This window comes from Brachyistius frenatus, unplaced genomic scaffold (genome assembly GCF_029030835.1).
Source record: "Brachyistius frenatus isolate BFR_SWC_R1_liver_20210118 unplaced genomic scaffold, ASM2903083v1 Contig_19, whole genome shotgun sequence".
Taxonomy (NCBI): Eukaryota; Metazoa; Chordata; class Actinopteri; family Embiotocidae; genus Brachyistius; species Brachyistius frenatus.
This window is the reverse complement of record NW_027210618.1, coordinates 5,449,802-5,464,730: the sequence shown is the minus strand read 5'-3', so window position 1 is coordinate 5,464,730 and position 14,929 is coordinate 5,449,802. Positions and strand designations below refer to the sequence as shown.

The 14,929-nt window shown below is 39.2% G+C and overlaps 2 protein-coding genes across 3 annotated transcripts in view; one reads left to right on the top strand and one right to left on the bottom strand.

The window, feature by feature from the left end:
- Positions 1-14,929, top strand: part of LOC138619177 (nuclear receptor-interacting protein 3-like) — a 260,883-nt gene that overhangs the window by 221,126 nt on the left and 24,828 nt on the right. The gene's annotated exons all lie outside the window — the stretch shown is intronic.
- Positions 6,089-14,929, bottom strand: part of LOC138619173 (transcription factor SOX-6-like) — a 118,075-nt gene continuing 109,234 nt past the window's right edge. For both annotated transcript variants that reach the window (XM_069695465.1, XM_069695466.1), the window contains exons 14-16: positions 14,313-14,483; positions 11,666-11,879; positions 6,089-9,266 (exon numbers count right to left, since the gene is read on the bottom strand). In XM_069695465.1, the coding sequence (XP_069551566.1) occupies positions 8,918-9,266; positions 11,666-11,879; positions 14,313-14,483 (734 nt within the window). In that variant the 3' untranslated portion in view covers positions 6,089-8,917. The remainder of the gene's footprint in view (positions 9,267-11,665; positions 11,880-14,312; positions 14,484-14,929) is intronic.

Sequence of the window (14,929 nt, the reverse complement as noted above, 5' to 3'; positions counted from 1 at the left end):
ACATGACAGAAACTCACATATCTAAGCGTCGTTACACTCATTCATGTGTTTACATTTCTGCTTCTAGTGCAGTCTGTTGATATACCATATGCAATCCAAGAATATGTCAACTGCTCCCGGCAGTGTGACTCAGTAACAGCAAGTATACATTTTGAAGGTTGCAAGTGACCAAGCAGTGATTTAGTAAGAATAATTTTACTTGGGCAAAGAAATGAGAGTGCAAACCAGATGTATTTAAGTGCACTTAAACTGTAACTATCCGTTTATTCACATTTTAATTGTCCCAACCTATATAAAGTTCAGACTATAAATTGATGATTAATAGGTGGGACAAACAAATTTAACTCTTTCCTGTAAGATGTGTTGCTGCAAGAGCTTTTGAAATATAAATTTCCCTCGATTTCTGTTTGCAAGAGGCTCTCAAGTACTTCAGTGGTTCATCGTGTGGTTGATGTGGTTTTTCCAACCTTGAATCAAGAGATGCATACTGTCAGAAAGGGGCACTAGCACAGGTAAACATAGCACTTCATAATTGTACAGAAGTGTCATTACAGTACCACAACCCTGCCAAGTATCAATAAAGCTTTCATATAGTTAGGAATTGTATATCAAACCTTTAGTATGAAAAGCAAAACCACCTGGATCATGTTCACTGGCAGGACATGATGTTGTCACTCTGTAGGGAACATTTTTGAAGAGGAAGGCAGGCTGGATGGCAGATGCGCCAAAGCTTATTAGTTAGACTGTCTAATCCTCAAATAAGCATAGACTTTTTCAATATTATACCAAAACCACATATTTTCCCAAACTTGAACCAAGTGCTTTGGTTGCTTATAGCCTTGTGATGTATTTGCCACCACCACAATATTTCCAGAACTTTATCCAAGTGCTCTGTTGCCTAACATAATCATGAAGTCTAATCATGCCTTAGTTGCCAGAGGGGGATATTGTAAAGAAAAAAACAAATGAAAAGTTTTGAAAGTGAAGCTGAAATTCATTTAGCGAAGTTCAGAATTGAACATGAAAACTGCAATTGTCCAAACAGTTTCAAGCTTCATTGAGTGACTGTTCTACATCATTTCATCCTATTGCATGATCCTTAGTAGATGGATTTGCTTAGTTGTCAAGAAATTAGTAGTGTTTAAATGTCAATATTTTTCCATACATGTAAAGACAATGCTATCACCAAACAAAATCACGTTTAAAGTCAACTTTATTTTTCTCTTATCATACAAATTATTGGAATATACTATATCTGCACATCTGCAGGATGCTGAAAGGAAGTCATAAATAATATGGTTGCCTTTTATTTTATGGGCATAACTACAGTGATGACTACAGTGATTGTAGCTCCGAGTGCTACGGTGACCTGCAATCACTCCAGCAACAGGTGGAGTACTGAACCTGCTGTGATGCTGACATGCGGCTATATCTCCTGAAAAGACATAGTATGGAACACTTGGTTAAGGTTAGGGGAAGAGTGAGGTTATGGTTCATAGAAAGGTGAAATTCAATTGCAGATAAGTCACGCCATGAAAACGGCACTCTCCTGCATGAAGGTTGTTTTATAAACGATCCCAACATCCACACCCTTATCATCTGCTTGGTTGCATGTGAAGTAGACTACTTCCTGCTGTGGCATTGAATGTTGACATTGGTCATAAATTGTGAGATGTAAAATTAAATTGGCCAGTATATTCATAAATCCCAGAAATGCAGAGCTTTAGAGCAAAGAGGTTGAGGGGTTAAATCCCTTGAGACTGAAGAGGGAAATGGAAAAAAGGACGTGAATACATTGCAATCTCCTGAAAAATGCTATGAGATTAAAACATTAAATATGTAAGTTGAAATTGTAATGTGTTGAAATGTAACATTGCATTGACCTGCTACTTTTATAGAAATGTAGGTAAATTCAAGTGTGAAACTTTGCCAGTGAACACCGTTAACACTTTCTGTTGTTTTGACAAATTGCTGTTCAGTTTGTTTTTGTGCGTAATTAATGAAACAAACACATCAGACTGCACAAAATGGATGCAACAGGGTCAGAAGTGTCAGTGAATTCCCTCTGCTGCAAAACTGCATCTACTGTCTTTATCTGTTCGCAAAGCACAAAAGGGAATGTGATTGTAAAATCTGTAGAAGAAATGATGATGGGTTAAACGAGGAGGGGACAATGGCATTCTTTACCTCCTCATGGTCACTCTCACTTCCACTCATCAAGGCTGCAGCCATGTCTTTGAGTCAAACAATGAAACTGCTTTCATGCCGACATTTTTTGTTAAACATATGTTATTTAATTAGCAGACTAATACATTTTAAAAGACTCAAGGACTTTACCGAATAAAAGAAAAAAAAAAAAAAGAACTTTTGTCCATTTTCCTGGTAATGTGCTGTAGATTTTTTTTAATTTCACTTCTAATTGCATTTAAAAAATATATATATATATGCTTACATGCAATATTTCAAAGACATGGAAACCCAGAAGCTGCTAAAGCATTTCCTTTCAAATGTTGTTTTTAACTGTGTGTGAGTTCCTTTTATTCAGGTATTACATTTATCTTTTTAGTTACTGTTAAAGGCCTCTGAAGGCTGCTGAGTCGTGGAATTCTAAGTCCCTCTTACAGTTTAAATTGTTGTCAACTTTCATGACAAATTTAATACTTTTAGTGAAACGTTTGGCTAAGAACTGTCCAACAATATAGTCAAGTGTAGTATCTACCATATATTTTACTTTCTTTACATATTACATACGATGCACAGTACATGCTTCCTGCATGACATGGATTGCTACCACCATTTCAGTTCAAGAAATTCTGAAAGCAAGTTCAACTTTTTATTATTTTTCACACCACCATAAGCTATGTGGACAGAGCTGATGTTTTTTTTATTCAGATAGATTTGTAGTTATGGAGGGAGTGAGTAAGAGAGGATAAATTGTAATTACGTGTGTGTGTGTGTGTGTGTGTGTGTGTGTGTGTGTGTGTGTGTGTGTGTGTGTGTGTGTGTGTGTGTGTGTGTGTGTGTGTGTGTGTGTGTGTGTGTGTGTGTGTGTGTGTGTGTGTGTGTGTGTGTGTGTGTATTAAACATGGATAACCAGGAACTTTTTTTTTATTTCACAAAGAATATTCGATAAAAGGAGCACCTCTAATTGAACTGAAAATTAACTGCAAATGTCTATATTTATGTTTTTAATAAAAAGAAAAAGTCGCCCCTCAATCTTCAGTGTACCCCCTTCAGGACAAAAGCTGCCTCATGTTGCAATGTAGTTCAAATAAAAGTTAGAAAACGGGAAAAACTTTAAGGCACATGCAGACTTTGAGACAACGTTTTACCTGCAACATCACACAAACTGGTCTCATTGTGAAACACGATCAGCTCAACGGAAGTGCAAGGGTCAATTAATCCCCTTTTGAATCAAAAGCATTTGACTGATTAAGCATCATAAGCTCAAAGAGGATGGTAGTGTGCTGCAGCACCACGACCATTCTGTGTGCGTTAATGAGTAGTGGAGCCTCCGTGATCATAAACAGGGTAGCTTTGATGCCTCATTGAAGGAGCCTCTTCAACACGTCTGAAGGGGGTTCCTCCTTTGTAATAACAATTCATAATTCTCTTGATCTAGATGCCCAATTGGTGTGCAGGGGAAAAAAAGAAAGGATGTGGTTCTCTCTACTCTTCAAGACGGTTTTTAAAAATCAAAAAGTGAATTTGCCTAGAGGGCCCATCCAAGACCAGGCTTTCATGAAGAAAGCATGTCATTATGCCTCATCATCCCCCCACACACCAAACCCCAGGAAAGAAAAGGGTATATTCAAAGTCTGTGTAATCAGTCTTTAGTTTATCACTATGTCAATTCCTCCCAAATTTGAAAGTAACATGCCAAGCTGTCAAGGTTTACTGCAAAAATTTGGTTATGACTCCTTCTATTCTTTTAGCATGTTTTTCTGTCTTGGTGATGACCAGATGTGGTCAGTAATGTTTCCTGGTTAATGCACAGTATAGCTGATCCAATTAGAGGAGGACAAGACTGATTCGGTGACATCAAGTGCACATTTGGATCTTTTAAGTGCCCCTTAACTCAAAATACGTCTTGCTTTTATTACTTCACTTGAATGTTGACAAACACATGTACACAGGAGCATTGTGTTCTTGACCTGCTACTTTTAAGAAACTTAGATGAGTTCAAGTTGGAAATATTGCCAGTAAGCGCTGTTTTGTCTAACTTTTTCTAACAATTTCTCTGAACCCACGGCTCTTCATTTTGTTTTAAAGCTGAACCGGTAGTTTGTGCTTCACAGTAAACAATAACACATCAGACTGGGCAAAATGGATGGAACAGACTCAGAAATGTCCGTGAATTTCTTTTGCTGCATAACTGCGTCCACTGTCTTTATCTGTGCGCAAAGAACAAAAGGAAATGTGATTGTAAAATCTGTAGAAAGGATTATGGCAGGTCAAATGAGGGCAGGATTGGTAACAATGGCATTCTTTACTTCCTCATGGTCGCACACAGTTCCACTCATCAAGGCTGCAGCCATGTCTTTGAGTCAAACAATAAAGCTGCTTTCATGCCGGCATTTTTCGTTAGACATATAATATTTAATTAGTGGACTAACACACTTAAAAAGACCCAAGGATTTTGTCTGAAAAGGAAAAAAATTGGCTTTTTGTCCATTGCCCATTTTCCTGAAAACGTACTGTACATTTTTTTCTTTCACTTTTAATTGCATTAAAAAAGAGAGTTATATGCCTTTATGCAGTGTCTCAAAGACATAGAAACACAGAGACTGCTAAAGCTATTTGAGCCAAGGTTTTTTTCCCCCTTCTATTCAGGTATTATATTTATCTTTGTAGTTATTGTTGAAGGCCTTCCAAGGCTGATGACCCGTGGAATTCTAATAAGTCTCTCTCCCAGTTTACAATTATTGTTAATTGTTTGACACAGCTTCTCTGTGCTCACCTCAAGTCTCATTTTAAGACAAGTATATATAAAAATTGTGGTCCAATATGCAAGTTACACAAGTGTGATATGGAAACGTGAACATTCCAGTGTACATAGACTGAGACTTCATAGAGAAGGAAACATCTCTTGTCTTTGGACACAAAATCGGAATATTATATACACATCTGACATGAGGCCGGCTTTATTATTCTGTTACTCTTATAGCTCAAATCGCTTTACATTTAGCAACCAGTAGCTTTAACAATTGGGAAACTGAAGAATTGCGTCAGTTTCCTTCAGGGATGTATGAAGTTTGTATTTCTATATAAGTGTAGGTATGTAGTTATGAAAGTATGACTGCACTGTAATGAACTACGCAAACCTTTGTTAAGGTGCTGAAAGCTTTGCATATGGTCACACCAGCCGTGCACACACAAAAACAATCTGTCAACGTGCAAACAGCTAAATGTTCATCCTGCAGAAAGGAAAAAGGAAATGTAAATTATGATGACTTATTTTACGAGATTAGCATGGCAACAGCACAAGTATGATTTCAAACACCCCTCCCAACTAAAAGCTATAGCGCAGCACACACACACATACACAACCAAGTGCTCACAAAGGAGTGAGTGACAAACTTGCCGGCGCCCCTCACAGGGTGACGCTACAGTTGATTTGGGAATTACAATTAGATTTATGATGTGGCTGCATATGGCTGAGCTCTCTGTTTTCTCTCTCTGAAATGCTGGGATTGGCTGCTGCGAGCACCGGCGCCGTGGCGTATACACCACAGCACAGTCAGAATGTGTGGTGTTACCTCACACACACACACAAGCACAGACACACGCACACACACACATCACACAATGGAACAATAGGCCGCGTTTAATGTAATGGGCCACCAAAATATAAAGACCAAGTGGAATAGCTCGACTTTGGAAACAGAAAGCCTTGTGTTGGAAATTATTAGATCCCTGGAAAGTACGAGCACTATTTAGAGTAATGGAAATAAAAAATCATGAGGAACTACCTGTAACTTGTGCACAGTGTTTTCACACATACAGAACACAATACTGTCTTTCTGCAAACAAACACTTTTACAAGGTATTCAGCATATCTTTTCACAAAATAAACATCTGAAAGGCAATGATGAAGTGACAGATTTGTAAGGAAAATCTCAAGTCTTTACTTTTTTTTATTTATATATCTTTTTTTGATTGTCTTTCTCACCAAGTTGTACTGACACTTTTTAGAGCCAAAGCTGGCTAATAAATACAATGAAATGTTAAAACGCACAATTGAATTTCAAATACAATACTCATCACAAAAATGTGTGCGACCAGGAAACTTGTGTTCTGCCTCTGCAGGTCACAACTCACAAGCGCATGAGGTTACCTTTTTAAGGAGATCAAAGGTGATAGCGACCCCTTTTGGCGGCACTAGAGCTGCGGCAACAGAATTTGCTTAAATAAATGAAATGCTTCAAAAGAAATGGCAATTTACTGTTACCTGGCATGTATGAGCGTCCATGAGTGTGACATCTGACTGTTCTAATTGATCAGGTTTAAAATCAAACATACAACTTCACATTAGTCAATTCTAAAAAAAAAAAGTAATAAAAAATAAAAACATAGAATTTATATCCAGTGCTTAGGATGTGTATGATACTAACAGAAATGTCTATGCATGTATGCATGAGGCTTTATTCCTGTAATGCAAGCAAATATTAATGTTCAGTCCCAGCTTGTGAAGCTTTTCCCCCCAAAAAACTGCCAGATATAATCATGAGGAGAAATTTGGAGTCAGAAGACACATAAAGCAGCTAGACAGAGCACCCAGAGACTACCCGAGGTTACAGGTCCTGAAAAGGGAAACATAAAAAAATGACGACAGAGAATACATTAAAAAGAGACAAAGTGAAAATACGATGTGTCATCAGAGAAAGAATGTGACATCTGAGTAAAACAGAGGAAAAAACATACACGCTCAGCGTGGTGCTGACCGCAGGGCCGCATCTGGACGAAGAAATTAACATCTCGCTTCATACTGTGGAAAAACTTGTGTGCTCTGACTGGGGTGGTTGTGACTGAGAGGCTGATTGAGAATTACGCACCTTTTTCCCCTTCATTTGTCTCTCTCTCATCTTCAAAATATACACGTAGAAAAAGGTACCCATTGAAATAATAGACCCACTAAACCCATTGTTTGCAACGATATAAATTAATTTTAAAACACAAGTTTGCCGTATCTTTCCCACAGGATACGCAGACGATATTTAAAAAATTAACAAACTAATAAAATAGTAAAAAATTTTACCGATTCAAAACTCAATACAGTGAAGGGATCCATTCGAATCTCTATCTTATAGTAGGGTCATCCAGGGGCTGCTCCTTCACCTTTCCTATGATGCTGAGTGAGCAGAGCTTAAGGTACACTTATAAGACTTGGGAATTCTTAAAGTGAAATCTATCCATCTCTCTCTATATATACAGCCTGATTTGAAGAGACAGTGTTTGAAGTGTTTGGCCTCGAGAAACTAAGGGCAATGTGGTTTAGGAAAGCACCAATGCAGTGGAATAGAGGAGCAGGCGCTTTCAATGCCGCTCTTAACTGTGTCTCAAAGCCAGAGGGGCTACCAGTGAGCAACACAAAGTGTGTGTGTGTGTGTGTGTGTGTGTGTGTGTGTGTGTGTGTGTGTGTGTGTGTGTGTGTGTGTGTGTGTGTGTGTGTGTGTGTGTGTGTGTGTGTGTGTGTGTGTGTGTGTGTGTGTGTGTGTGTGTGTGTGTGTGACTGAGCGAGTATGTTGAAAACATATCCTCCCTGAGCTCTGCCTGTGATTGGGCCAGGAGGGGAGCCAGCAGTTACTGAGTAGGAACCCATCTCATCAGATAGAAAAAGCTGACTGATTGTATAAGACTTTTTTGCAGCATTGGAAATTAAGACTACAACATCCCGAGTGAATGTGAATGTGAATGTTTGGCACATTTGAAGAAAATCTGTACAATGTTTGGGTATTTACTTGCTGAATAATAATAATAATAATAATAATAATAATAATAATAATAATAATAATAATAATAATAATAATAATAATAATAATATGTAATATAAGGGATTTTGCTCCCTTTATTTCATTGACAGTCTGAAAAGTCCTACCACTCTTTTTGTATGAAAACAAACAAAACAAATAAACACATTCACAAGCTGGCACATCATACCTGAGCTGGGATATAAAACAAAACAAAAAATCTAACAGTAATGTCATGTAAGCAGTTTGTCAGAAAAAAAAAAGATGTAGCACTGTATTCGTAAGAAACAAAAGTAAGACTATAAGATTACAAGAGCTAGGATTTATATTAAAAACTTTCCAAATTTCAAGTTCCGACAGTCCAGAGTTTGTACAGGCAGTGACCTGTCAGAAAAAAAGTCTATAGAACGAGAACAAAAAGGGAAAAAACACAAAAAAGTAAATACATAATGATAAAAACGAAATCACTCCTTAAACATTTAAGACCAAATAGCTGTTGAAGACCAATTCCTAATGCTTCAAACTCCATGCATGCTCTTTACAAACCACACAGCAATGTGTTCGTCGCTTATTTGTTCTTTGTCCCATTCTCTCTCATTCCCTCCCTTGTCTCAGTCTTATTCGCTCCTGTTAAGATTGTCAAAGTTTAGGAAACTGGAGTTCTTTTTCAGTTGGATGTCTGAATGATTGTACAGGTTGCGTTCTTGGGTCACATTTCCCCCATCGGCCCTCTTCTTCAAATTTGTGTCCATCGGGATACTGTCCAAGATCTTTCTGTGCATGTATGCTAATTTTTAAAATCCTGTCGGGCCATGCTCAGTGCATGATGCAACATGTCCTGAAAGTCTGCCTGAAGGTCTAATAAACTGTGTTTTTAAAGAAGTGTCTCTGAGTATAGCGGGAGTTGTTTTCGTCTTCTCTTTTTACATCTCACACCCTGAGAACACTCAATTGGCACTGACGGCCTCCCGTGTCTCGCGGTCGCTGCTATAGTCTGACTTGGGCTCGTCCTCAAAGTCCTCGTACATGTCCATGTCGTCGTCTCCGTTGGTGGGGTCGCTGGGCAGATCCAAGGCGCGGACCCCACCGCCATTGCTGCCTCCACCACCGCCTGGCTCGGACTTCACCCCATATGTACTCTGAATGACGGGGATGGTGGGTTCGGGACTGGCAGAGTTGCTGGAGCAGTCTGAGGTCAGGTGTGGGGATGGTGTGGCTGTCGTCGCCATAGTTATGGCACCCGGGTAAACTCCTACACCTCCCGGGCTGTTCCCCAGAGAAATCGGTGGCTGAGGCCTGAGAGCCACACAAAAGAGAAAAGGAAAGAAGGAAGGAAGAAAATGTTTTTATTAAATGCAGATAAACAATAAGCAAGCTTGATAAAGATGACCCACCATTAAAAAGATAAAAGCACAAACATGAGTATAAATAAAACGTGACTAAGATGCTATAACCATACGAGCAGTTCTTTGAGGCACAGAGATGTTAAATGCTGATGTTGGTATTCAATCAAGAAATGCCAACATGCTTCTGTTTGGTGGGTATAATGCTCACCATGCTCACGTTATTTGTTGTGTTTAGTGCTAATTAGCCGATATTAGCATGCTAAGAGTCGCTTATCAGCACCAAATATAAAGTGCAGCTGATGCTGATGGAAATTTAATTTTGCAGGTCTTTTGTCACAAAACAAAGTTCTGAAGAAACCAAACTTTCAACTTGATGATGGTGCTGAAACGTCTACTAGTGTCTGTAAAAAATGTCATGTTAATCCATATGATAGACATACTTGACCCATGCTGCTAGCATTTCCAAAAGGCATGCGTACAAATATTTCTAATAATGATATTATTTTGAAAATTAACTATTTGGTCATAACAACACTTTATGTATAAACTGGTTTCTGTACAAGCTGGAAAGATCCGGTTTTGATCAGACACTGATTCATTATCCTTTAAACAACTGCTTTGAACAAAACATTAATTCTGAAGCCACTTGTGTTTAACTGCATATGCTTCTCATCTGGTCGAGCATGTCCTAACATGGAGCTCTACCTGCCAGCTCACAGAAGCATTGCTTAAATAACCTGTTAAGGTATAGATGGAATGAGGGTAAGCACACATCATTCAAACAGGCCCTATGGCTCCTCGAATGAACCGCAGCAAGCAGGAAAATTGCTGTCACTCTTCTCACCTAACAGTTTTCCCTCCTCTGTCTCCTGAAACAATTACTGCCGTACGATCTGACAGACTCATTTTCACATTAAACGTTTTAAAACAACGCCGGTTTTGTTATATGGACTGTGCCAGAAACTGGTTGTGTACTGGCTCCTGGTAGCGGTATGATGTAGCTTTAATTGAAAGTCCATGCATGGAGAATCTACGTTTTTTTGCATTTACTTGACCACACACAGTAAATGTGCCATTCAGCCTGTGACGTCTGCCTCGCCCTCATTCCCTCTCAAACATCTGCTTACATTTCATATTCCACTATGGCCGTCTGTGTTCAATTTCACTGGCCACAAGCGCCCAGCATTGTCCTAATTTAATAAATGACAAGCTATTAAAAATCGCTCCTATTCAAAGCTGTGGCCTCTGGTAAATCCATCTCAAGCACAGGCCACTGTGATGGCTTTAAACACATTCATGACTGGTTCCTATTAGGACAATGCCACTGTTTTTCCCCTTGCTGCACTGACTACACTCGAAAAAATTATAATGCTCTTCAGCAAACGTTGAAAGGATTTTGCAGATAGAACCACAAGAGGTTCCAAACTTTTTATAAAGGGTCCATAAACCCTGATGGTCACTCCACAAACCTCTAGTAAATGGATGCACTTAAGAATATTTCTTTACTGAGACAAGACCTCACATAAAGTGAGAAGTTGCTTGTGAAATATTTGAATGCAATTCCCTCCAAAACCTCTGAAGCAAAAGAAAAATACATTAGATGAGTACACATTGATATTTTATGTTTTATCTAGGTGATTCTTTTTTGTTTATCCATATTTTGGTGATGGGGGCCAGCAGGATGGCATGTTTATTCATGAAATAATGGAAGTGAAAGGTCACAGCGGCAAAGTAAATGACCCGGTCTTTCTGAACAAGTCACAAACCCTGTCTGTGATCATAAACGGTATATAAAAAAGGGACAAAGCCTGTGTGATGTCACCCATAGTTTTCCTAAAGAACAGTTTTGAAGTTCACTTTGTCGCCATATTGGCAGTGGCTAATTTAGCCATACTCCTGGATAATCCAAAAATGGGCACAGAGGTGGTGCGTGGGTTGAAATAACCTTACAATTACAAAATGTTGCTGTAACATAGAGGATTACACTGTAAACCGTAGCTAAGACGCTGTGGAGTTGTATTTCAAAACACGAAACTGGCGAATGCAGAGCACGAAGTAAAAGCTGAAGATGGCAACAATGACAGAATCTTTTCTTTACCTCCATCCGCAGCAGCCACTAAGAAGGAAAAATACACTAAAATATGGGATATAATGATTTTCTATTGAACTCTTCCTGTGATTTGAAATTGCAATTCCACATTAGTGCCATTTGAAGGTTCTGACATATCACTAATTTAAAACTCAATTTTATAACCGTGGGGCAGGCTCACTGCAGCTTTCCTTCAAACTAATGAGTACTTATTTAGAAAAGCTATCTGTAACAACTTTTCTAATGACAGCGGTACTCACCCCACAAAGAACTGCCTCATCTCCTGACGCCGTGAACGCATCATCTGTTTGTACTCTCCGATGCGCAGCTTCTTGCCATCGATGATACAGGTCCTCTTGGGCCGTGGCTTGTACTTGTAGTTGGGATATTTCTCCAAGTGGATCTTACTTAGGCGGGCCTGCTCCTCGTAGTATGGCTGCTTCTCCTGGTTGGTCATGGCTTTCCAGCGAGAGCCTGAAACACATGATTGACATTTCAGTTTTGTCTATATTTTGGTGTTTGGTGTTTTAATGTTACCAGATCTGTCATAAAACATACGTAGAGATCAACAGTACAGACTTTGGTGGGGTGACAAAAACTTTAGGACAGGGGTCTTCAACCCTTAACTCGCAAACATACCAGTAGCCCGCGACCCGGTTCTAAGAAGATCGCGGAAGGTTCAAATAATAAGCAGTGTTTCCCACAAATGGGCTTACTTGGGTGGGCCACTCAGGTATGTTGAAGGCTGACAATTTGGCGATCAATTTAACCTTTTTTTAAAATTTATTTTATCTTTTAACCTGAGAACGTTGCTATCAACACGATCAATTAACAAGTGCAGTAGGCATTTAGGGAATATCTGTGTAACTGTAGATACCCCCCCCCCCACAATTGAAAACAAAGATATTCATCTAGAAAAAAGCACAAGCTCATGCTGTTGAATTTAAGCTGTTGTGATACATAATGTGTGGGAAGAGTATCAATTTGTCAATATTCACATAAAACAAGCTTATTCACCTGGTTTGGGTGGAGCTCAGCTATGTGGATAAATGTTACTAAACATGAGTAGATCTCAGACACTTCCATTTTGTCAAAATCATTCTCAGAGGAAAAAAAGGTTGGAGACCCCTGCTTTAGGGGCTGACTGGATTTATACTTCAGTAAATACAAGGACTTTTGGGAGCGACAAAAAAGTTTCAAAGACAGTGGTTAAGCTGAGTTTTTCATAAAACAGCTATAATGAACACTGAACACCGCTTTGTCTTTTCCGGTGGTTTCTTAAGGTTGGACGTCTTCATGTGAACAGACACCATTGAGTCTTTCACCAAAGAGGCTATTTAAGACCTGTTATAAGGAGTGAATCACACTCTGCTCCCTCTTGGTTTGAGAAGAATGATACATTGTGTTCTTCTCATTTTCCTTAGTAAGAGGACCTTCTGAACAAGTGGACAGAGACATTATCACAGGAACACAGCACATCTGTGAAGCACTTTGACAACTGATTGTATACACTCTGTGTCGCTCCTCTATTTATCAAGGTTTATCACAAACTCTTCTTGTACTTTTGTAACACAGTAAACACAGAGGAGCTTTTTTTTTTTTTTTTTTACCCTGCCACCCACCCACTCCCCAAAGTCCAGCTGTGTTATCATGATGGAGGGACATGCATTTTACACATGCAGTCATATACACATACACAATTCCACTTTTTGTTCTAGTTTTGTCACAAAGCTTTGTAAAAAAAATCTCAAAAATGATTTGTTGCACTTCCTGGCAATAGCGTAACAATATTCGTATTGAACATTCAAATAATGTCTCTGTAATAGTTCACTGAAATATAGACCTTAAATATGTCACCGAAAGGTAAATTCTGTTACAGACATAACTGGATTTTTTTTTTTTAAACCAAAATGATCCATCCAATATATTTAGGAAGCATTTTGCAGAACACAAAATGCCCTTTTGTAGGAGCCCATTCAAAGATCCAAGTCAATAACACAGGTCCACCTAAGAAAAAACAATTTGTTCATGATGCTCAGGAGGAGCATTTACATTCAGCCACCCTAGAGCTCACTTAAACGCAGTGTTGGACAGTGGAGGTCTTAAGAAGGTTTCAGGAACATCCATTACGCTCAGTGCTGTGTGAATGGATATCTGTGTTGAGGAGAGTAGAATCCACACAGATTTTAACTGAATGCATCCATCACATTAGTCAGGCTAACACAGTGGAGCTCTGTGTGGGAAGTGTTGAGAAACACACTAGTCCTTATTATAGGCCGACACTTGGTGCTAAGAAACCCTGTGAACTGTGGAATATAGTGGCAAGGTAACTTAATGAGCAAAGAGGCTGACCTTAAAAAAAAAAAACTATGATCCAGGAAGGTGGGACACAAATTGTTTCATATTGATGAGATGTGTCTGTGTCTAAAAGTCCTTGATACATCACATTTTAGGTTGTTTTTGTTACTGACCATGATTTTGAAAAAAGTTAATGCTAGTAAAAGAACGTGATTGTCAGGTAGGTCCTCCTGAACAACCTAGAAAAGGCTTTAAGTAACTGAAAGTACTCTCCTATCTTTTAATAACTGAAACACACATTGATATATTCTTTTATAACAGAAAAATACTTCTATTTTCCATTCTATTAGAATCTACACTGTCACAAGCAGAGCACTATCAGTGTCCATTTTGTCGCTCCTGAGGACAACGTGGACAGACGGTGAAATAAACTGTCTGCTGGCACTTTGGGGGGAGGCTTCTGTCCAGGCAAGAGGACAGGGGAAAACCATGTACCAGAGTAGCTACACCACACTTGTTACCACAGCAACCCTTACAGATAGGATTTGCCTGCAGTCTGACTCAGTTTAGGCATCGTCAGAAATCGAAGACAAATTTATAAAATCTCACCAAGGATTTTGCTGATGTTGGAGTTGTGCATGTCAGGGAAGGTCTGCAGGATCTTCCTCCTCTCGTCTTTAGCCCACACCATGAAGGCGTTCATGGGCCGTTTGATGTGGGGCTCGCTGCTGTTCCTGCCTCGAGCCTCTCTGAACACTCGCGCCTCTGTGATGTTACTCCCTGCACAACACAAACAAGTGACATTCGCTATATGTCCGGCATTGACACATTCATCGTTCATACTTTCAAATGCAGTACATACTGTAGTGCGTAGCATGAGCTCTTCCTGTTTGTTTCTCCATGAGGCCCCTTTTTTGCCTTTTTGGAAGAGCTTGTATAACAAAAGTATAACAAAAGTCCAGTGGGGTCTTGTATGGATGCTCTCCACATCCTGACACATACACACATGAACTATGCACACTGTAGTCAGTTTGCATCTGCCTGGTATTAACTCAGTGACTAGGCTCCTGTGTTTACTTCTCTGACTCTAAACTAAACCTCGATGAGCACTCCTCAACTCCTCACCGCCTGTAAACAGCAGTGCTTTATGAGAAACAGGTGGGTTGGGGGAAAAAAACCTAAGGCACTGTACTTAAACCACATTCAAAGAAAGTGATTGTGACAGT